At 39.0% G+C, this 24740-nt stretch overlaps 1 protein-coding gene across 1 annotated transcript; it reads left to right on the top strand.

Annotated features, from left to right (window-relative positions):
• Positions 1-718: 718 nt before the first annotated feature.
• On the top strand, positions 719-3253 carry LOC105355770 (myelin and lymphocyte protein-like). Its single transcript, XM_011484263.2, has 4 exons — positions 719-864; positions 1675-1836; positions 2805-2975; positions 3088-3253. The coding sequence occupies exons 1-4, from the start codon at positions 778-780 to the stop codon at positions 3160-3162; spliced, it is 495 nt and encodes a 164-aa protein (XP_011482565.1). The 5' UTR covers positions 719-777; the 3' UTR covers positions 3163-3253.
• Positions 3254-24740: the final 21487 nt, after the last annotated feature.

The following is a 24740-nucleotide window of genomic DNA, read 5'->3' as shown; positions in this document are numbered from 1 at the left end:
ACCTTCTGCTAAGAGTGTGTCCTACCAGACACACAGTCAGCCATGTTGAAGACAAAGTTATTTTTCAAGCTATCCATATAAGCATCAATTAAAAATATTTTACTTGAATGGTAAAAAAAGAATGGCATGTACTTATATAGCACTTTCTACCTTCCTTGAAGTACCAAAGCGCTTTACAGTTACATTACCGTTCACCCACTGACACACACATTCACATACTCACCGGTTCCACTGCCGAACACTGGTGCCAACCTTCAACCACATGCAAGGTGGGGTTCAGTGTCCTGCCCAAGGACACTTTACTTCACCATACGGGCCACAATCTTCCGATCCGAGGTCGACCGCCATATCACTGCACCACGGCTGCCATTGAGATGATCATTTTAGAGGGTAGGCATGTGTAGTTGGAAAGACTTGGATGTGATCAACTCACAGGCCTACATTGGCTTCCTTATTTTGGCAGGAGTTCACAAGTCAAGTTGTTTCCCACATCCCTACACCAGGAGAAGTACCAAAGTTCTTGCGGGCATAGTTGTTTTCCCCACCCCCTTCAAATTAGGAAAAGTCATGAAATAGACCGCAGAACATCATGCAGACATCACACCCACCAATCCAAAGACAAAACAAAAAGCACCTGGCTGCTTGGGAATTTGTAGGTGGAGTGCAGGATGCAAAGGGAGGTGCTGAAGGAGGAGACACAGACTGCCTTTAAAAACACGTTTGATCTGGTTTTGTCCTTCATTCAGGCTAAAGTGACAACACACTAACATTTGGACAATGGTTTCCATTACTCTGAGTAAGGCTCTACCAAAGGGAAAAAAGGTCTTCACCACCTTTCCTGACGTCCTCTTCTTCCCTGAGTTTGTGAGTTTTCCTTTATTTTTTTTTAACAAACCTTTTTTGCCATTTCTCATTTCATGCAATATTGCAATCAATCATATCCAAAAGAGTTTATTCTTTTGTTATTTTTCCTGCATCCTTTTTTTCCTTAAAGTAGTATCATTGATTTTTTTTCCACTTTTTTATTAAAAATGGCACTGTGAAAAGAGACTGACTTCTTTTTTGAAAACACATGTTTTCAAAACAACAGAAAGGCAAGAGACCAAAATCTATTTTAGAACAAAAACAAATCTAGTGATGGGAATTCCGACTCTTCTTTAAGAGCCAGCTCTTTTGGATTGCTCTTTTGGATTTCAGCTCTCAAACAGCTCTGTAGATTGTTTCTTTGCTTTATTCCGTTTTATTATCAACAACTTTAAGTATCCACAAAATAAATAACTAATGTGTTTTATTCATATAAGTGCATATTTATGTGTATGTCTGTCGTAAGACTGGAAGGTTGTGAGTTTAAATCCACAGCTGAGACATTCCAAGGACTCTAAATGCCATCCTGCTTAAGACTTGGGGGGGGGTTAAACCACCAAGTGGTTTCCGGGGGCGACTGAGAATTTCAAAAGCATTTTTAGAGTAAAAGTAAAAGAAAATCACTGCTCAGTTTGTAAACATAAACCCATGTCGGCACAGAAACAAAGAAGAGGTCAACAAAGGTTTACTAAAGATTAATTCTGAAAATAATAATCACATCAAATTGCACTTACCTATTAAATACTTTTAAAACAGCTGAACAGTAACTGTTTTCATGCCGACTTATAAAATACCTGTTTGAAATTTCAGGTGCTTGGGGGCTTGGTGTGGATCTTGCTGATATTGGCTACAATTCCATTGGAACAATTGGGATGGGTGATGTTTGTATCTGTCTTCTGCTTTGTTGGAACGGCACTTTTCTTCTTCATCTTTTTCTTTGGACGCCATCAGAAAAGATTTTGGCCAATCGTGGTAAGTTCATCATTTTTTTGGGTGGTCAAATAGATGAATGTCTAGACAGTTAGGCAAAGAAATATATCATGATCAAAGCATCATCTGATTCTGCAAAATCTCTCAGATGTGTCACTTTTTAGTGAACTTGTTCTGCCCCTGGTATTCACTCCACCCTTGGTAACGTGCGTTCAGGAGACTATTTGCAATGAAAAGCCTAACATGTATAATCGCATGTTTCAGGCCTTTGTGTTCAAAACTCTTACGTTTTTACGATCGTTGAGAGAAAAAAAGATCGTTTTTGTGCTCCATGTACAAAACACGTGACCACTAACTCCGCCTGGCAAGTTTAGCCAGGTTGAACTTTGATCAATCAGGGACTAGGATTAGATAGTGATGAATGGATGACGTTCCCTTTAATTCATTGAAGTGCAAAAAAAGAGAAGAAGAAACCCCTAACTGGCTGTCCAGTGTGAACGCAATACGCTAAAAGTGTGATAAAGAATCCGTGTTCAGCGCGTTTCCAAACACAAGGTGTTTGACAGTTGTGACCCTTGCAGGCAGATCAGAGACAGAAGTATTGTGTTTTTTTGGGAACAAACCAGTCACAGCACTTAGCAAAATACAAAGAGGATGCTTCAGAAGTGGAAAGCATGAAAGGTGTGTAGTGTGTAGCCTTTGGATTTACGTGTTTTTATTGAAACCTTTATTTTGGGGAAGAATTGCTTTTATTTATCACACCTACACAGCTTCTGTCAGCAGCTCAGTAATGTTGCAAAAGTTACATAAATAGAAACTGAACTAAACTCAATTGCCCAACAGCTGGGTTGGCTCCAGCAACCAACTGACCCCAATATGGATTCCACAGATTCTGAAAATAGATAGATTGATTTCTGGAGTCATTGTTTAGTTTGTGCCATTTCCTTTTGTTGAAACTCTTGCAGAAATCACCTAAAACATTAACTCCACTCTCTTTTTTTCTGTCCTAGGACGTGGTCTACCATTTTCTGTCAGCAGTTTTTTACCTGAGTGCATCAATTATTCTGGTCCAACTGTTCAAAATGGAAAGCAATCTTTCCCTTTCTTTTAAATTCCCTATTGTTCAAGTGGATGTTGCACAAGGATCGGACCTTCACAAAAACATGGGGATTGCTGCAACGGTACATCTTACCCCCCCCACTAACACACAAACTTCCCTCATGTTAATACATGAACATACATATAAGGTCTGGCTTAAAATTATCCATAAGTACATGCTTTGTTCTTTTTCAGGTTGCGTCCTTTGTGGCCACTCTTCTTTACTTCGTCCATTGGATTTTTTCTGCCATTCGATGGAAGAGATCCTAAAAAGAAAACAACTCGTCTCAAAACCAGATGCACACTGTTTATTAAAATGGCATTAACTGTAATTGAGACAATAAAGGTCACTTTCTTTTTATTTTTTTTCTACGGATAAAAATGCATTTTCACCAAATTATAAATTTATTCAAAAAAACAAAACTTATTTTGTGTTGACTTGTATCTTGTTTGTGTCTGGAGGCTAGAGGAGAACATTTACAATGTCATAAATGTAGAAATGTCATATATCTGAATATTAATCAGACAATAGGGGTTGGAAGGATCAGTGACTATATATTCAATGCAAAAACAAAAATAAATAGAATCAGCAAAGGCAGAGCTACTTTTTCTTTTGTTTCTTAGCCACCCCTTTAAATTTGTGCCCCAGGCATTTGCCCATACAGCTAACCTTAGTCAGTTTCTTCTTTTTAACGGTGTAACAGAGCTGCTGCCAAACACCTATATCACAACGTGGATACCAGAAGACTTAAGTATTTATGTCAGAACTCAGTGTTTTGTCTGCAGCGTAGCAAAATGACCATAAACAACTCAATTTGAGCCATCCTAATGCTGTGTGCGTTAGGTCAAGCAGTAGCGGTTTTAGGCTGTACACAAATTTAAAGGGGGGGTGAACATGCTGTTCAGTGCTAGGGCACTAGGACGCTGTTGATAGATTGCCTTGCACTGTGTAGTTGAAAGAGACTGTTAAATAAAAGGTCTTAGAAACCCAGCTACACCGACTTACTTGGCTTACTTGAAGATAACCAAGACAACACATGGTGTCAGAAGTGAGCCGCAAGATTAAAGAGAAAAAAATCTCTGTCTTGTGAGTGAAACATGCCGAGGAGCAACAGGCTAACAGAGTGTGCTACAACGCGCACACAATTAAGGTGAGGACGGTGCATTACAAAAGGCTTAATACCCCCCCCCCCCCCATCTTTTTGACAAAATGTAAGATAAAATAATGCAAAAAAACTGAATATTTTGAATTATACTACTTTTAATTATAAAAAAAGTTTAGTTAGACTAATATGGATGAGGTGAAAACCAAAAGATTTTTCAAAATAGCGTTTGTTTAAAAAAAGGCTATATGAAATTAAGTTTTTCCAATAAAGAAAATTTTTAAAAGGGTTCATTTTAAATCAGTGTAACTTCAGCTTTTCTCGCAGCTGCATACATGTTTTTGGCCATGTCATACTCCAGACCACTGGGGGGCGGTAACTGCACATTATTTATTTGTTCCTAAAGACGGGAGAGTAGCGTTTTATATCGTTTTCCATTTGTTTCTCGTTTAACATTGCCTATCTTCTGTATTTAAACAATGTTTAATTCCTAAAAATCTAACTATTTTAATAAATAAAAATGAATAATAGGGAATATATTTTTATGAGTTAGACAAAAGTATTGTAACACAAGAGTATTGTAACACTGTAGCACAGCACGACTCAGTTCAGTCTCTGAGAGGAAGAGGTAAGCAAAACAGAAGTAAGAGAGGAAGCGTAATCTCTTTTCCGGCATCAACACCCACCTCCTTAACCACACCCACCTCCTTAACCACACCCACAAACAGCATGGACGTGACGGAGCGCGACGCGATCTCGGTGAGGTCGTCGGCGCCCATATGAGAATGCTTTCTATTGCCTTTGGTGGCAATTAACTATATATATATATATATATATATATATATATATATATAAATATTAATAATATAATATTAATAATAATAATAAGTCGAAAAAAAAAAGTCCAAAAGTTAACAAAATATTTACGTTAAAAAACACAGATTGTATGGTGCCGAGTTTCAAGCGAACAGTCTGGCCAGTCTTATCAAAATGTGTTTCCACAAAATGTTTTGAACATAGCCAGACTGTATTGCTAGTTGGTACCACAGTGATCCATCTGGGTTTGCTCTTTTGATAGCTAAAGCCCACTTTTTCCTTAAGTCTGAATGCATTGGAAACCTGCAAGAAAAGTTTAGTCACTGAGTCACAAATGTATAAATCTTTATTTTTATAATAGCCTAGTCCTAGTATACTGTATATAGGTTTAATAAAATAAAATGTACATTTATGTCGACAGTAAATTATACGTACATTATGCAGCATGTTGATAATAGCCCTGCAGCATCATGCATGTCAACATGTGTACTATTAAAACAAAACATGTGTACTATTAATGAAGCCCCTGCAGCTTTAAAAGAAAAGAAATATAGTACCTACCTGTGAAATGTTATTCCTTTCTCCTTTGTGGACTAGTTTCTCTGATATTGGCAGTTGAAACCCGCACCATGAACTGGCATTTTGCAAAATATGTGTTCACATACATGCACTGCAGCAGTGACTTGACCTCACCAAGATGGCGGTGCTCCCCTCCCATGAGGAACCACGTGATGTCTACTCTAGCGATAGAACTCATTGGACGTAACTTCTGCTCACAGCTTCACCTCCAAGATTACCCACTTCCCATGAGTCTTAGGAGCTGGAGGCGGGGCTAACCCCCAGGTCGCCACAGTATGTTGCCTAGCAACTTGTGATTATGGTGTCAAAATAGAGCCTAGATGCCGCTTAACCCTTGTGCTATCTTAGATGACCCCACCATTACATTGGCGTGTTCTTCCTACCATGAAAAAGGTGGATAAAGGTGGAAAGATTTCATGTAATCCATGGACACCAGTGCAGATCACAAATCATAGAAGAAAAAAGGTTCAGAGCCCTGTCTAGTGGGTCTAGATGACCCAACTCCCAATGTTATAGTGCCTAGGATAGCACGAGGGTTAAAAGAAGAGGACCGTTACAACTTGTCCAGAGAGAAGTGAATGAACTAAAATAGCAGGTGTGTTTTATAATAGCACCCTCTCGTGGACAATAAACTAACCGTGAAAAGCAGTGTTTTGCAGGTTAAGGAACAAGTCTTTATTTGAAGTCTACATGTTGCATTTAGGTACACAAATGTAAAGTAAACCCCTGTAAACTTGTCCTTTTTAACAAGTCCGATTTTAGCTATGGAGATGCAGGCAGATGTGAAAAATAGCACAAAGAAATATTTTATCATTGATAAGCTAGAAGGCATTCACTGATCAGATCATTGGATTAAGCAACTGAGTTATTATTATTTAAAATCATATACCATACAATTAAACATACTCACAATTTCTGTAGTCTTCTTCCACTTTCGGCTTCTCTCATCAGGGGTCGCCACAGCGAACGAGTCGCATGGTAGATTTGGCAATGTTTTACGCCGGATGCCCTTCCTGACGCAACCTTCTCAAACTGGGCTTGGAACCGGCAGAGGAAGAGAGGGGAACAGGGAGCAGCCCGGAGTCGAACCCCAGTTTCACGGACGGAAGGCGCCGCAAACCAGCACGAGCTAAACCGGCTCCTGTAGTGTTTTCCCTAAAACAGGTCGATCATATGGTAAAGGATGTGCAAAGTAAGTTTGGATCTAATGAAGAGGCTTTTCGAAGGTATGAATCGTTTCTATACTAGTTTCGTTGCTTCCAAAAAGCAGTGTCTGTTCATTAGCCAAACAAGAGCAAATAGCTATAAAGCTAAAAACTGTAATTCCAACTATAAATGTTACTTTTTTTATGTCATTGTTATTTTAAAAAAAATCCACCTCAGTGGCCTGTGGTTAGAGTGTCCGCCCTGTAACTAGAAGGTCCTGGGTTCAAACCCCGGCCAAGTCATACCAAAGACTTTAAAAAATGGGGACCCAATGCCTCTCTTACACTCAGCATTAAGGGGTTGGATTGGGGGGTTGAACCCCCAAATGGTTCCTAAGTGCAGCTGTGTCTACAGCTCACCTCTCCTCCAGGGGATGGGTCAAATGTGGAGAACAAATTTTGCACACCTAGGTGTGGGACTTTACTTTAAGCACACATCTTGCCACATCCAAAAATTCTCGGATGATACCGTTATTGTGGCCTGCATTAGGGAGGACAAGGAGGTGGAGTACAGACATCTGGTGCAGGATTTTGTTCTTTGGTCCAAGAAGAACCAGCTCCAGCTGAACATCAACCAAAGAACTCATTCTGGACTTCAGAAGACAACCCCCTCTCTCCCAGCCAATATGTATAGACGGTGACCTGGTGGAGACAGTCACGTCCTATAAATACCTGGGAGTGGTGATGGACAAGAAACTGGACTGGAACGAGAACACCACCCTGCTCAGCAAAAAATGTCAATCCAGGATGTACTTCCTGCGAAGGCTGGCTTCTTTTAACGTCTCCACCAAGCTTCTCAGTATGTTTTATCAGACGGTGATTGAAAGTGCTCTGCTGTACGCTGTGGTGTGCTGGTGCGGCAAGCAAGAGAAACGTGACCCGACTAAACAAGATCATCAGGAGGGCTAGCTCTGATGTGGGACTGAAGTTAGCCACAGTGGAGGGGGTGGCTGAACAACGAACATTGTCCAGACTTCAGGCAATTATGGACAATGTTACACACCCTCTGCATGACGCCTTCAGTGAAAGGAAGAGCAGCTTCAGCAGCAGATTTTTATCACAACGCTGCACCACGGACAGACTTAGAAAGTCCTTTGTCCCACGAGCCATCAGACTGCACAACACTGTGTTGAGGGCTTTTACTCTTGCTTCTGATTTTGATTAAGCTGAATTTCTGGAAAACTTGACATGTTTTTAGGAATTGTTTATACTTGCTTTTATTCTTTTTATCCTTTTATATTTTTATCTATTTATTGTGTTTTTATCTGTTTTAGGAATGATTGTGTTTTTAAGTATGGGCAGCTGGCCACTTAAAATTTCCTTCGGGATTTTGAATTTTTTTAATTTTGAATTTGAATTTTTGAATTTGAAATGGGTTATTTCAAGCAATTAGGTAGAAATAATACACAACAGCAATATAAACATCAGTTATACATTCATACAGTAACTAATCATACTTAGGATAATTAAACATTAATAAATATTGCTTGAAAGGGAGTGGAAGGAAGCAAACTTATATAATCCCACCCCGTTATACTATAACCATTTTATTACATGATTTATCAATATCCGGTTCCCAGTTTTTATCAGACAGAATTAAAAATCATAAGATATCGATAAAGCACATGACAAAGATGAATTACTTAAGTATTACGTCAAAAATAACTATTTTAGAAATCAACATGGCAAATGCAGATCAGTCATCTGAAATATATGCAGATTATGTTACTTATAAAAGCCATTCATATGAATAAAACATAATACTATATCAGTAAAGTAGACACAACACTGTTTCAGGAATTTTCATAGCAAAATTTCATCAAGTATCAAAAGTTAAAAAGATGTGCAAAATTATGCTACATTAGGAATGATTTTTGAATCAATTTATAAATTTTTGGAGAAAGTGAAGTAATATCATTACAAGTCAATCAATTTAACAATTTTCAATAAGTGATTAATCATTTGTTTTACTTTTTTTAATATTTTTATTTTGTATTTTTTATTTTATTTTTTATAATAAAGTAATGCTGTAGGGGAAAAATAAAAAGGGTCCATAACTGTCGATTGTCCAAGGTTGGTATTTCTTCTTTTACTGATAACAGCTGATCTTCTGGGTTCAAAACAGTTAATAGTTCTCTTCCATGTTATGTCTGCAGACATTAGATTCAGGTCCATATCCTTCTTCAGCTGATATCAACGAAGTTGAAAGTTGAGGTCAAGTTGTCTGCAGGTCAGAACTCTGCTGTTATTCAGGTTACGTCAGACATACAGAGAAAGTGAGGAATCCAGGTGTCATATTTCTTGAATTGGCTCTTTGTTTTATTACTCCATGTTGTTTCAGACGACCGTGATCAAACACTTCTCAAAGTCCTTCATGGTCTTCACAACCAGAACCTTGGACCGGTCCGGTGGACCAAGTGGTTTGACGTAAATCCTGCAGCCTTTAACCCAAGTGTTCTCAATCTGCTTACGCTTCCTGAGAAGCCGTGCATGTTTTGAGATTTCAGCATTCCTTCTGGTCAGATGGTCGTTCAGATAAACAGCCGAACCTTTCAGGTGTTTCCTTTGGTTCATCAAAGCTAGCTTGTGTTTGTGATTCACAAACCTGATGAGGATCGCTGGTTTATCCGTCTCCTTTCTCCTGGGGAGCAGGTGGCAGGTCTCGATGGTATTGAGATCCAGGGAAATCCCTTTAGATGTGAGATATATTTCCATTTGGCGTACCAAAGACTCTGCACCGATCTCCGTATTAGCACTGCTAGCTACGCTAGCGCTAGCATTAGCAGTGCTAGCTCCAGCTGCATTCAGCTTCGCTCGAAGCTTGATTGGTACTCCAGTGAGAATGACATTATTCATCCTTACTTGCTGTTCCACATCGTCCAGTCTTTTCTCCAGAATCTCGACCCGGTTTTCTCGCTGCTCGTTTTGAGCCCGAAATCTTCGGAACTCTTCCATCATTTCCCAAAGTGGCGCTAGCTTAGCCGACACTTGATCCATAAAACTTTTCAGCGTTTCTTGAATAATGTCAAGAGTCTTTTTGAGGTCTTCGTATTCCTGGGTTTTCTTCAGGGGCATGGTCAGCTCTCTTTTTTGGAGAAAATCAACTTTTTAAGTAATTTGAAGATAGTTGTATTTGCAGAGAGGCACTCCACGCGTCCGCTGTCTTACCCGGAACCGGAAAAAAATATTAAAGTCTATCTATCTATCTAAGTACACAACAGAGTCCACATCCATTATAAATGCAAACATTATGCTTTCAAGAAACACATCTTTGAAAGCTTTCACAATAAATAGCAAATTAACTAGGAGCTTCTCAAAATATCATCGGATCACATAGTCTCTGCTGTTTTTAAGGCTGGAAGTCTGTCCAGCTTTTCTCTATACATTTTTGTTCTTTCACTGGTGATCTTTATAGTTGGATGGATGTTGATGCTGCTTTATATACAATTTTATTGTTGGATTTTTACAGTTCTTTGTTTCTCTTTATTGGAGCTAATTGATATTAACAAAAATCCTTTAAAAGAAATAAAGTCAAGCTAATACTGTTTCTGTATAGTATTAAACTCAGTTTAAATTTACTATCGCAAACAAGAAGTTTTAAATTAAACTTGTGTTGCATTTATATTTCCCAACAGATGTCAAGACCTGCAGATGTCAGCAGAGAAGACACTAAAGACTTTGCAAAAGCTCACAAAGGTTCAAATGCCTCCAACAGTCATATAGGTGCAGCATTGCAAAGTAAGACAACAGTCTAAGTAGTCAGTGATGTCACTTTATAATTTGATGTACTGTTTTGCAGGCCGATGAGCCAGCTCCTGTGGGTAACTATGATCAGAGGAAACAGGAAGAAAAGAAACGGCTGCAGAAAATCGTGGAGCGTCTGAATGATCTTTCTCTGGATCTTTCACCACCTGGACCCAGTCGTGACACCGGGTCAGCTCCAGCAGAATATAGATAAAGGAATTCCAGACTCATCATTTTTTCCAAGAAGTTCCATTTGCAATTATCCCGGCTGCTGTTGAGACTTCAAGAGTCTCCGAGAACCAGAGATATTTGTGTGTGTGTGTGCGTGCGTGCATGCGTGCTCATGTGTGCGTGTGAAGGAAAACCTAAACTTCCTATCTTGTCTTATTCTACAGTGACGTTTCAAAGGATGAGAGTCAAAGGGAGGCTAATGAAGATGAGGAGAGTAGTAGTGGTGATAACAGTGATGAAGACTCAGATGATAAAAAAAGCTGTAAAGCCACCATTACAATCAGACCTCTGGATCTACACTGTCCTGAGTGATTTTAAAGGAGAAGAGGAAGGAGATCTGTCAGTTCAGGTAAATCCCCCCTTTTCAGAAAGACTGAAGATATATTTTATGACTTTGTTGTTTTCTTTTTTGCATTTTTAAAAGTAGTGTAGCAAAAGAACAGCTTAAAATTGTGTGGCAATGTATAAATGCAATATAAACACTTATTTTACTTTTCAGGCACCTTTTAAATGAACTGCTTATGTGTTGATTCTTGGCAAAATTGGAGCATTAGTGTAATTTGAATATGCAGTACTTGATAAAATCAGAAGATGGAGCCATAGCCACATCATGGCAAACAGTTGTACTATGTTTACGCAAGATGAAAGATTATCCATCTCACTAGGTTAACATACTTTTACATTTTAAGCCTTTTTAATGTTGTAAAATCATATCCTCCATATAAAAGTGTGTTTTTTTTTTACATAGCTCCTGGCCAACAAAAACCTTAAGTCTTATTGCTGTCTCTTTTTCAAAGAGGAGAGGTGTTAAGGATCATCCAAAAGATGGTGGATGGTTGGTGGCTCGCTCAGGACTTGAAAAACAGAGGAGTGGTTCCAAAGACATTTCTGAAGGTACACTGTCTATTTCAGACACCTTCACTCAGTTTCTATACAGTCTTAGATGTTTAAAAAGAATATTTGCTCATCACTGAGAAGAACAATAAACTGAAATGCAAACAAAAATTAAAGACTGTGGAGGTGAACATTGTCTTTTAGTTTGGCTGTGGTGTTGATGAAGACAATATCAATGAAGAAGATGAAAACAAGGAGGTGGAAGCAGAAGTTGACAAAGGCTTCAATGGTGAACAGGACAAAAACAGGTTCAGTTGAACTTCGCTGAACAGCTCAGAAAACTTTCGTTATATAAATCAGTCTCCATCAAGAAGAGAACGTTCTTATAGTTTTCATCAGTTATTTAACCAGGCAAAAAGCAAACTAATATCTGAGCTTGTCCTTCAATTGCTGTTCTTTTGACGGCAGTGTTGCCAACTGGTCGACGGTCAGAAAGGCTCTGAAAGAGGTAAACTCTACAAAAATTTAGTTTTCCTCTTTTAGATCTAACAGGCGTGGCTTTAAAAAAATAAAGTTAAAAATTAAAGTTGAAATTTCTCACGCTTCAGGTTGATGCAACTGATGTGCTTTCAGCCATGGGAGCTATTCCACCGGGATTCAGACCATCCACTCTCGGTAAACTGCTGGAGGAGGAAGGTAATCTTTTACTAACAGCACTATTTGAACGCAGCAAGAGCTTAGTACCAGGGCAGATCATGGTACTCTGACAATAGCTACTATTTCCGTCTTTTTGTTTTTAAAATGCCTGTCAGGTAGGGAGGGCCAGTCATCAAGCTCCGGCGGGTCGGGCCAGTCGTCGATGAAGAGGGCAGGTGGGTGGTACCAGGGTACGTTGGGGACCACTACTGGAGCAGGAATGGGCTGGGATGCGTCCGGGACCCCAACCGGAACAGGCTGTGTGCATCCGTGACCCCAACCGGAACAGGACATTGAAGTGGATGGCGGCGATTACGCCCTCTCATGGCAAGACGGCTCCCCTTCGTTGCCAAAGGTGGTCAAAATCCCAGTATGACCTGGTCCGCTCTGCTTCTAAGCAGTAGGCCTCCTGTAACCGCATGTCCCGCTCTGCTAGGTCCAGGAAGAAGTATGGCTGGTCCTTTCTGTCAGGTAAGGAGGGCTGAGCATGAAGGACCGAAATTGCAGAGACGGGAGGTACATGTTTCCAGGGCAAGGGGTTTATTACTTAACAAAAAGCGCTGCAGACCAGGGAAACAAAACTAAACTTACTGTGTCAGGGAAGAGCCAGTAATGGACCAGCAACAGAGGAAGGCAGAGACAAGACTTAAATACAAAACACGACTGACAAGACACAGGTGAACACGATCAGGAGAGATTGGGACAAGGGATGTAAAACTCAAAAACATGGCATGCAGGAAACTTTACAAAATAAAACAGGAAACAGAACTCAAACATGACAGAAACAAGAAGCAAATATTAAGGCAAATAAAACCAAACCGTTACAATACCAAAGATTTCCGACTTTCTGGTGAAGAAAACTGGACCGGACAAGACTAGTGACCAGTTTGTCCTAATGTGTTTTTGCCCGATTGTAGACAATGTTCCATGAACTGAAAAGTTGTAATTCACCTTAATGTACATTAAGATTTTTTTTATGAAATAAAAAGTATTCACCAGTCTCCCTGTGTGTTTGGATTTATTGGATTCACTTACAGTTATTTCTTACTATGTACCTTTGCCAGAAAAATAAATATATTTTTTAACCAAGAATAAGTTATTTCTGTTTTCTATCATCGTTTTATCTATTATTAAAATTTGTAAAAGCAGACAAAAGACAGAAGCCGTGAGTTTTTGGTTGGCAGAGTTTATTTCTTCCTTAGATTTTGAACTCAGAATGTTGCCAGACTGATTAAAGAACACTTTCAGAAAGTAAGTGGCTTCAGTCTTTAGCTACAGACATTACATGCCTAGAGAATCTGTTTGTACTGCTCTTGTTTACATTAGTACTGGTGACTGTCCATCGTTTCACTGGAAATGTTTTTATTGTTACCCTTAATCACAGTCTGCTATGGACCTTTTCAAGTTAAGTTATAGGGGGAAAAAAAGAGTCATGTTTCATTTCTCATTTAATAAACATTACATTTCGACAGTCTGACTGCTCACTGAGAAGCTTAAACAAACTCCACCCATTTGTTCAACATCAACCCTGTGTGTGTGTTTGCATGCGTGTGTGTAGTATAGTGTAGAGTTTCACTGTTTAGGGTTAACAATTAGCTGGCAGCAAGCTTTTTTTAGACGGGTATATAATGGCAGAGAGCGGGTGCATGGATGATCTCACTCTGCACTCAGCATGACACAGTTCAGGGTGTGCTGAACTATGCAGCAATATTTGTGTCCGAAACAAACAGTAAAAGTAACTTTAGCTTTATTTCATATATATGTATACATATATACACACATACAGTGGAGGCAAAAAAAAAACATTAAGTTAACCATCAATTGTGCAAATTGTGCAGATTTTTACAGAATTTATTTGTAAATTATGTTGGAAAATAAGTATTTGGTTGTCTACAAACAAGCAACATTCCTGGTTCTCATAGACCTGTAACTTCATCTGTAAGAGGATCTCTGTCTTCTGCTTGATATCTGTATCATACCTGTTTGAACTGGTTATCTATATAAAAGACACCTGTCCATAACCTTAAACAGTCACATTAGAAACTCCACCATGGCCAAGACCATGTCACACACACAGACAGACAAGTTTTACACAACTAAAACAGCCTGGGGTCAAATTGACCCCAGAGGAACACCAATACATGCAATATGTGTTCAGCACATTGAAAAAATATAATCATGATAATTTTATGCTTTATCTGTTGTCCCCATCAAATTAGGAAATGTCATGAAATATGAAGCAAAAAAACCTATTATTTTTTTGAATGATAAACGTTGAATGGGATCAAATTGACTGAAAGGATAATAGGATGGTTCTTATCCAGTTTCTATTGTGTTCACGATAGCCAAGGAATGAAGAAGAGGAGTCAGTAATCATGCACTGGCTGGACAGGTAATCCAAAACCGTGTGTGTATGTTTTTCTAAAGATTGCAAAAGATTATATTACAGGTAGATTCGATGGGGAAATGTTACGTTTCAAAATCTAATGATGACTAAAATCTCTTTTGACAATATGTAGCTGTGGTTGTTTCATCAGTAAAGTGGGAAAAGAGTGGAGAAGTGTGAAAGGATCCTGATGCATTTTGCTGACAAAAGAGTCGCAAAAAAAACTGCATTCCTTCCGCAGAAAATGGCCGTCAACAAGTATACTATTCATTTCAATGTGTGAAAGAAAGTTTAAAAGAAAACAACAACAAACTGTACATTACACAAAACTAAGAAACAAAAAAAAAAAGATAATTTTCAAAAACTCATCAATACATACATCCATTCGTCAAATCTGCTTTTAGGGTCACAAGGTTGCTGGAGCCTATCACAGCTGCTATTGGGCAAAGGCAAGGTAGACCCTAGACAGTTTGTTAGTCTATTACAAGTTCATACTTGGACATCGATGTTTGCACACTCATTTTTACTTTATTAATGACTATAACTGATCAACATTTTTTGTTGAAGAAGTCATGTATTTTGGTTCAGCTTCCTTGATTTCATCTGTCGCCTATCTTCTATTTTATAATACTTTTGTTCGTGTGTTGTGTGCTTTACTAACTTAAGGTGACAAACATCAGTTGCACTTTAACCGGGGTGACATAGTTCCAACGGAAGCAGCCGTTTGTGTGGGCATGTGAGTAACTGCCTTGTGACAAAATCCAAAACCAAGGAGCTCTAAGGTGTGTCTTCAAACTAAAAAACTAACTCATGTAAAGACAGTTAAACCTTTGATATGATGACAGAAAATGAAACTTTAAACTTCACTATGGTAAAACTTTTATCAAGAACTCTTTTTAACCCTTGTGCCATCCTAGGCACTTTACCATTGGGAGTTGGGTCATCTAGACCGACTAGACAGTGCGCTGAACCTTTTTTCTTCAATGATTTGTGATCTTCACTGATCTTTACATGAAACCTTTCCACCTTTATCAACTTTTGTCATGGCAGGGAGAACACGTCAATGTAAGGGTGGGGTCATCTAAGATAGCACAAGGGTTAAGAGAGATATAATTTTGCATTAAAAAGACAACTGAGGACGAGAAGAATTGGTGTTTTAATGAAAAATGTTGCATTCATAGTCAAGGACTACAGTCCAAACTCATTTTATGAAAGCTGTTAAAAAACACTAGTTAAATTTGATCATGGTGCAGATTAGCACAGCTCCGGATAATAAACAAATATCTAACCCTCTTTACTTCATTGAACATTTTTTAATTACATACCAAAAATGCATACATATGTTTTAATTTCTTGGATGTAAAAACAAATTTAACATCAGTTTTTTGAGCTTATGAAATTTTTGTAGAATGTACTGTATTTTCCGGACTATAAGTCGCACCGGAGTATAAGTTGCACCAGCCCAAAAATGCATTATAAAGTAGAAAAAAAACACAGATAAGTCGCACTGGACTATAAGTCGCATTTTGACATTTTTTAAATTTATTTGACAAAATCTGAGACCAAGAACTAATAACTTTCACAACCTCATATGACACAATCATAGCAGAATGTTTATCTCATAATTCTACAGTAATTATTTCTCATACTTATTTATTTATTCCTTTAATGAAGCATCATTAGCCAACTAATACTCTGTTTTCATCCTGTATTTGTGGAAACAGTTGTCATTTTATTGCATTTCTGAATCTATGAAATCATTGGAAAATAGAATATTATGTTGTTAGCCTTCAAGATCTTACTGTATAAAAAGTTTGCTGATTCTCTGAGTCACTTAACATACTCTTAACACTTAACATACCTCATCCATCAAATTTAGCCAGGAACATCATCTCTGTTCCTCACAAATGAACATAACAGGAGGGTTAACAATGTATTTATTTCAGTTTATTTCTAATATAAGTCGCTGTGGAGTATAAGTCGCACCCCTTGCCAAACTATGAAAAAAAGGGCGACTTATAGTCCGGAAAATACAGTATTCTTGCAGCTTATAAAAGCTCTTAAGTTCTTCTTTTTCCGCTGTATTGTGTGCATTAGTTGGACAACCACTTCAAATCCCAATGCTCTGTCAGTGATAAATTTTAAGTTTTAAAACTGAAAAGCAATATGTGCCAGGTTTGATATTAAAAATAAAAATAAAAGCAAGAATGATCGATCTATTATTGTTTCGATGAAAATCAGAAAAATATCATAAGAGTAGGCTGCTTCGCCTACCGGACTTAGCTCCAAGCTCCTAGCATTACAAACATGCAATATCCCTATTGAATGCTCACAGAGACACGGAAGTAGCGGCTTTTGCAGCAAGATGGACAGAGAGTGTACCAGGATGTGAATGAACGTGATCAATGCTTTTGTGCCTTTTAAAATAAATAAATCTGATCTCTAAACATCCTCCGTGTCTTCAATGCAATGTAATGAGACACACACAGACAGAAATGTGAAGGTATCTGCTGTAAATCCAACTATTACTCACATCCGTGTCTATGAATAACAGGATAAATGATCGGCTAGTAGTTAGCATGTAGCCTAATAGCCTTCAAATGTAAAGCCACTGCTAAAGAGTATGTTAATAAAAGACAAGTCCTGAATATTATTATTTCTATTCGACCCTGAACTACATTATCAGCTGTCTGTCTTTCTGTCGGCTAGCCAGCTGCCCGAATGCCGGCATGACAAGCAAAAGAGCTCCGCGGTGGAGCTAGGAGCTCTGTCAAGTGAATCGTATGGCAAAGCAGCAAACCTAGGTATCATAAATCTTATGATATTTTTCTATATTCATTGAGACAATAATACATTGATAATTCTTGTTTTTCTTTTTCCTTTCTTGAACGAATGTGGGTCACAGAGACACGGAAGTTACCGCTGAAAGCAGCTTTTGCGGCCAGACGGAGAGCGATAATATTGTGTTTATGAATGACTTATGACGTGAATAATTATTCCGTTCGCATGTATTAATTATTTCGATGGAACGAAATAGTTTTTCGAGGGAACGGAATATTATTTTGTGGGAACGGAATATTAATTCGTGGGAACGAGATATATTTTAGTTTTTTTATGTCAGGACACGGGCTCCGTATATCACTGTATTACTGTGTTTAAGCCAAATGTTTTCTGCTCTGGTATGCTCTAAGTGTCTGCTTTGATTTTGTTTCTTTCTAGTACATTTCTTTTTTCAAACTAGATTTTTTATGCATCATCTTTTTAGCCCAACAAAATACTGTCCAACTAAACCAGATGTTTGCCTTTACCCAGCTTAATGAAAGAAACTCCTGTTTTGCTGTGGCTGGACTTATTTTGTAAGTAATCATTCTGTCAAAGTCACTTGATGGCAAAGGCAAAAAAAGAACAAGCTAGATTCCTTTTAATTTGGCAAGATTGTTGAGCTACATAGGAAAGCCTCTAACGGTGTGCCTTTGCTGATGAGATTGGATGCAGTAAAATGATAGTTTTGAGTTTTTTAAAGGAAATTTCATCTTTTGCAAACTGATGCAGAGCCGGGTGTGATACATGAGGATCCCACTGGTGGATGACCGTTTTTCCCTTGGAGCATTTTTCCAAGTCAAGCTCTTTATCTTGTTCAGAATGAAAAGAATGTGTGTTTGAGTTGTATGCAAATAACAGAGTTGTTACGTTGTCTCTCCTTGTTTCATATATAAAACATGTGAGCACACGTTGGTGTGTTTGCTAAGTGTTGTTGGGTTTAAACCCTACAGGTTTTTTTCAACATGAAATTGCTTTATTTCTAACATACACTTTTTAAAGGTTCTTTTATTATAGTATTTGAATAGGTAAAACAAAAAAAGGATGCACTGCCAAACTTTTAGCAATTTAAAAAAAAATAATAATAAAAAACAATAGTTATTTTTATTCATTCATGCAAGACTTCCACTTTGGAATTCAAATACATGTACATGAAAACTTTAATACAAAATTATTTTTCTTCCAAATTCAAAGAAATTAGAATAAGGTAAAAGCAAATGAGTCACACATTTACAAGTTCTAACAAATAGAACTGGATCCTTAAAAAACATGTTCAGTCATTTTTTTCTGTCAACTACAGAGAGTCTTCAAAAGCTAAATATGATGAAGCAACAAATCAAAATATATTTATACTTTCCTTTTGCCGTCTCACTGATATATTTTGAGCTAATGCCATAAATTTAAAAAGGGTAAACAGTGAAAACTAAGTTATTATTAAAGTCCCACTCAAATCATCTTTTGATCTATTTTAAAAGCCTTCCCAGTGGTCTTTTAATTATGATCATTCGGTTCTTAGGCAAAAAAAAAAAAAAAAAAATCTCTGTTGTTTTCTAGGATATAGTTTTTGCAGAGCGGCAGTAGTTTATCAGAAATCATTGTGTTGTGGCCAAGCCGTTGGCATAGAGTAAACTTCTCCTCATTTCTCATCATTCATTTGATGCGTCTTCCGCAAGCTTAAAGCCCCTCACAACCCCAGCCTAACATTACTGTTACAACAAAAATGGTAAGAAATATTGCATCTCTCCAGCCTGTTACGGCTGTGGCCGTAATATTGTTTTGTTTGTATGTTTGGAATGTTTTTCTGTATGTTTTCTTTTGGGAGGGTCTGTCTTGCCTTTTCCTTTTCCCTTCTCTATAGGGCCAATTAGATTCCACCGTGTCCGGACCACCTGATTGGCTGAGGACTTCCCAGCAGCAGCTTTAAAAACTGCCACCTCATCTGTTGAAGCCCCTCCCCCTCCAGCTGGCAGCAGCGGAGCATTAGATCAACACCTTTTTGGTCCTGGTAATTTGGGTTGGTTATTTTTGTATTTTTTTGTGAGTTGTCATTGCAAATAAATTCCCAGTTTAATTTCAGTCAGGGTCTGGTGAGGGTTTTTCGAGTCATTGGTGAATTTAGTTTTTCTTTTTACCTTTAGTTACTCCCGTTTACAAACTCCTAGACAGGGGCGTAACAAGCCATAAAGGTTTGAGCGAGCTTAGCTAGATGTCAACTCTGGACTGCAGAACATCTACCACTCACGCAGACATCACACCCACTCACCAATCCAAAGACCGAACAAAAAGCACCTGGTCGTTTTGGGAAGGATTTGTAGGTGGAGTGCAGGATGCAAAGGGAGGTGCTGAAGGTGAGAGTTGGAGACACAGACTGCCTTTAAAAGCACCTGGTTTTGTCCTTCACTCAGCTTTCCTGACCTCCTCTTCCTCCCAGAGTTAGTTAGTTTTTCATCTTTTTTTTTTAACAAATCTCTTTTGCCATTACTCTTCTCATTCAATATTTTTGATCAATTATATCCAGAAGAGTTTTTTCTTTTGTTATATTTCCTGCATCCTTTTTTTCCTTAAATTTGTGTAATTGATTTTTTTTAGATGAGTTTCCACTAATTAAGTGCTTTAAACAGGAGCAGTACAGTGATTTTTATTTATTTATTTTCTTATTGAACAGAAACTGTTTTCACGCCAACCTAAAAAATACCTGTTTGACATTTCAGGTGTTTGGGGGTTCGGTGTGGATCTTGCTCATATTGGCTAAATATCCATTGGACCCATGGGTGATGTTTGTGTCCGTCTTCTACTTTGTTGGGACGACACTTTGGTTCTTCATCTTCCTCTGTGGAGGCAATCAGAAAAGCTGTTGGCCTGCCGTGGTAATGTGCGTTCAGGAGACTATTTGCAATGAAAAGCCTAACATGCACAATTGCACGTTTCAGGCCTCTGCATTCAAAACTATTGCGTTTATACATAGCTATGCAAGCTTTTAAGATCATTAAGAAAAAAATAAAGATCGTTTTTGTGCTCTCTGCACAAAACACTTGGCCACTAAATCTGCCTTGTAAGTTTGACCAGGTTAATCTTTGATCAATCAGGGACTACGACTGGATGGTGATGAATGGATGACGTTCCCTTTAATTCATTGAAGTGCCAACCATTTGAAAATTGATCACGGAGGAGAAATAAATAATTGTGGTTTACAGAAGTGTATGATACTAAGTTTTTCATATATGGAATAGAGCTGTGAAAGAAAAAGCTTGGAGCAAGATTTGCGAGATTGCTTTGACAATTCGTATCAAACCTCTTCCAACTGGAGGTGGTAGACATGTGCTAGTACAAAGTAGAAAAAAAAGAGAAGAAGAAGAAGCCCCTAAATGCCTGTCCAGTGTGAACACAATACGCTAAAAGTGTGCTAAAAAATCCGTGTTCAGCGCGTTTCCAAACACAAGGTGTTTGACAGTTGTGTCCACAGTTCAAGACCCTTGCAGGCAGATCAGAGACAGAAGTTTTATGTTTTTTTGGGAACAAACCAGTCACAGCACTTAATACAAAGAGGATGCTTCAGAAGTGGAAAGCATGAAAGGGACTTTACTGTGTGCAGCCTTTGGATTTATATGTTTTTATTAAAACCTTTATTTTGGGGAATTTTTTTTTCTATTTATCACACCTACACAGCTTCTGTCACCAGCTCATTAATGTCGCAAAAGTTACATCAATGGAAACTGAACTAAACTTAAAGTAATTGGGTGGTAAACAGACAAACAACTTTCTTCACTTGGTTTTACAGAAACTCCCTGCCAGCGCTAAGTAACACAGCTGTGCAGATTATTTCAATGCTTGTGTTTAATTAACGCCATCACAGAACCAAAGGCTAATGCAATTTCTAGTCAACAAAAATGAAATCCATTATCTCCCTCAACAGTTCCTGCTGTTACATGGAGTTTCTGGAGAGGCTGCATTTTGCAGTTGTGGGTAGCACCTTCACCTCACAATGAGTGAGAAGTCCCTGGTTCAAATCCCAGATGGAACCTTTCTGTGTGGAGTTTGTATGTTCTCCCCAAACATGCCCATGCATGAAAGTCCACACAAAATAAGTCATGAATCTGTATCTCTAAATCGTCCTTATGCGAGTGTGTGGCACTGCAACAGACTAGCAATCCTTTGAGGGTGTAGCCCACAATTGCCCAACAGTAGCTGGGTTGGCTCCAGCAATCCAGTGATCCCAATATGGATTCCACAGATTCTGAAAATGGATGGATGGATTTCTGGAGTCATTGTTTAGTTTGTACCATTTCCTTTTGTTGACAGTCTTGCAGAAATCACTTAAAACATTAACTCCACTCTCTTTCTTTCTGTCCTAGGACGTGGCCTTCCATTTTTTTGTCAGCAGTTTTTTTTCCTGAGTGCATCAATTATTCATGAGATGCGGTTCATGATGACACATGAACTCTCTTTTTTGGGACGTTTTTCAAGTGGAGTAGATGATCCTGAAAAGATGGTGATTGCTTCAATGGTACATCTTACATACATGCACACACACACACACACACACACTGAGCATTATTGATTTGACAAAAAACGTCCCTCATGTTGACACCTGAATATACATGAAAAGTCTGTCTTAAAATCATTCATAACTATATGTTTTGTCCTGTTTCAGTCTGCATCCTGTTTGACCACTCTGCTTTACTTCCTCCATGTCATTTCTTCTGCCATTCGATGGAAGAGATCCGGCAAGGAAAACAACTCGTCTCAAAACCAGATGCCCACTTTTTATTAAAATGGCATTAACTGTTTTTGTTTTTACTACCTAATTTATTTATTTTTAAAATTTTGACAACACCATGAAGGTGTGGCAAAGCTGCAAATCTTCACTTCAGGATTCTGTATGACTCCATACATTTAATGGAGTGGTACAAATATAGTATTAACACATGCCTCATTGTAATTAAGACAATAAAGTGCACTTTCTTTTTCTGTCTTTTCAACAGATAAAGATGTATTTTCATCCAATCAAAATGTATTAAAAAAAAAAGACTTATTTTGTGTGGACTTGTATCTTGTTTGTGTCTGGAGGCTGGAGGAGAACATGTACAATGTCATAAACATGGAAATGTCATATATCTGAATTTTAATCAGACAATAGGGGTTTGAAGGATTGGCACCTAGATATTCAATGCAAAAACAAAAATAAATAGTCAGCAAAAGCAGAGCTAACCTTGGTCAGACTTTCTTTTTAATAGTGTAACAGAGCTGCCGCTAAAGGCCTATACCACAATGTGGATGCCAGAACACTGAAGTCTTTATGTCAACTCTCAGTGTTTTATTTGCATTGTAGCAAAATGACCATAAACTACTCAATTTGAGCCATCCTAAAGCTGTGGGTGTTAAGTTAAGCAGTAGCGGTTTTAGGCACGGGCTGTATGGGCGATTGCCAGGGGTGCAAATTTAAAGGGGCAGCTCAGTGCTAGGAAACAAAAGGAAAAAAAAAATCTGCGCCGCCATTGCTTTTCTAATCTTTATTTATTTATATTTGAGGGAAAAAGTGGGGGTGGGGGGTGGGTGGAGAAAAATAAAAAAGAGAGGTGGAGAAAGTGAGGGGATACAAGGGCCGAGTTGCTAATTTGAATAGGTTATGATTTTCAGCTGTGTAACATTTATACCAGATCTGCTGGAAAGAAAAATATTACATCAAAGGTGAAATTCTGACACTAAGATAAGCGGAAAATATCTAGTCTAAGTGGACCATGTGATCATAAGGGGAACCAGATCCTCCCCAGCCTGACCAGGAGAGAAGAAAAGACCCCCAGACCAGGACCACCCCCGGCGATGGGACCTACGCAGCCAGATGTAGAGGAGGCTCCCCTCCGGCACCAGGAGCCATAGCTGAGCCCGGCGTCAGGACCCCCAGGCCACAGGATAGGCGCGCTCCGCCGTACAGGGCGGCATCCATTAAGGCACCCAGGCGCCAGACACCTAGATGCGGGACGAAGCCAGGGCCCATAGGGCCAGGAGCCGCCCACCACCCAGCCAGAGCCTCGTCACCGCAGGCCAGCCCTGGAGCCCGACCCAAGCAGCCCAAAGATCAGGAGGCAGCCACAGCTCTACCCCTACCTCCCCACACTACACTACCCTCTACAGCCCCCCTCACCCAACACGTTCCTCAACCCCTCCTCCCGTATTTCCCCCCCTGCCCTCCCCACTCTGCAAAACGGAGGGTGAACCCCAGCAGGTCCTGCCAAAGCAGCCCCCAGGCCTGACCCCACCCATGCACTCTCACACACACACACACACACACAGGTGTGGAGTAAGACCCCAGGAGAGTCAGATTTAATACCTGACAATGCCTCTGGTGGGTAAAGTTTTTCCTTTGGAGAATTTCCCCAAGCCATATGTTTTTTCTTGTACAGAATGGGAAGAATATGTGCTTAAAAGGGTCCTCAAGTACACGTCAGCTAAACATAAAAACATGTCAGCACACTTTTTTGGATCAGTGTTGTTGGGTTTTAATACTGGAGGAATCCGTTTTTGAAGAATACTTTATTTTTCTAGAAATTTAAGTTACATGCAGCATCAGTTTAGAAATATAAATGTTTAAAAAACATTTTGCATACATTTGTTCTCCCTTGTAAGAATTACGTAAGCAGACAATTTCCCCACATTAAGCACTTTCCATATAGACTCATTTTGTCTCTGTTCCAAAATACAGATTTAAAAAGCTTATTTTTTTATTTGTAAGTCTTCACAAGGTTTTCACAACCTGTTGCTGGTATTTTGGCACATTCCTCCATGCAGATCTCCTCTAGAGCAGTGATGTGTTGGGGCTGTCACTGATCTGGAGATCTGGGGCCTCATTTATAAAACTTTGCGTAGGATTTGTGTCAGAAGTGGTGTACGGATGAAACATAGGATGTGCGTACGCACAGAAATATTCGGATTTATAAAACCGTGCGCACGCACATCCTACGCATCTTTCCCTTAATAAATCACAACCAATTCTAAATGCAGCGCAGCTTTTGCGGCCTCATGACACGCCCATAGTTGCCCATAAATAGTCCGTGAAACGCCCACAAATGAATATTCATTGAAGCGAAACCATGGCACACACCGAGAAGAAATGAAAAAAAAACGTATCTTCACTCAATGTGAAGTAGAATTTATCGTTGGCGAGGTGTAAAAGAGGAGAAAAGTGTTGTTTGGAGGGCACAGTGTGGGCATTACTAATGCCAAAAAGCCACGTGAGAGGCAGACGCCGTTAATGCTGTAGTGGTTAAATAAAAAAGAAATGGTCGGACATCAAAGTCGAGGCAAAAAAACGTCTGGCGCTGCATCGCCAGAGTGTGTCTGCCACGGGGGGGGGGGGGACACCGGAGCTGACCCCTCTTGATGAGAGACAAGCGGCAATAATTGGGGAATCCCTTAGTGGAGTGGTGACTGAGGCGC

This window comes from Oryzias latipes, chromosome 15 (assembly GCF_002234675.1).
Source record: "Oryzias latipes chromosome 15, ASM223467v1".
NCBI lineage: Eukaryota > Metazoa > Chordata > Actinopteri > Beloniformes > Adrianichthyidae > Oryzias > Oryzias latipes.
The sequence above is the reverse complement of the archived record's forward strand: the minus strand, read 5'-3'. Positions and strand labels throughout refer to the sequence as shown.

Excerpts from the sequence above, each read along its gene's own strand:
- LOC105355770 (XM_011484263.2), top strand. The coding sequence starts at position 778 with ATGGTTTCCATTACTCTGAGTAAGGCTCTACCAAAGGGAAAAAAGGTC. Across the intron at positions 865-1,674 it reads TCCTCTTCTTCCCTGAGTTT|GTGCTTGGGGGCTTGGTGTG; the intron begins GTGAGTTTTCCT and ends TTGAAATTTCAG. Across the intron at positions 2,976-3,087 it reads ACATGGGGATTGCTGCAACG|GTTGCGTCCTTTGTGGCCAC; the intron begins GTACATCTTACC and ends GTTCTTTTTCAG.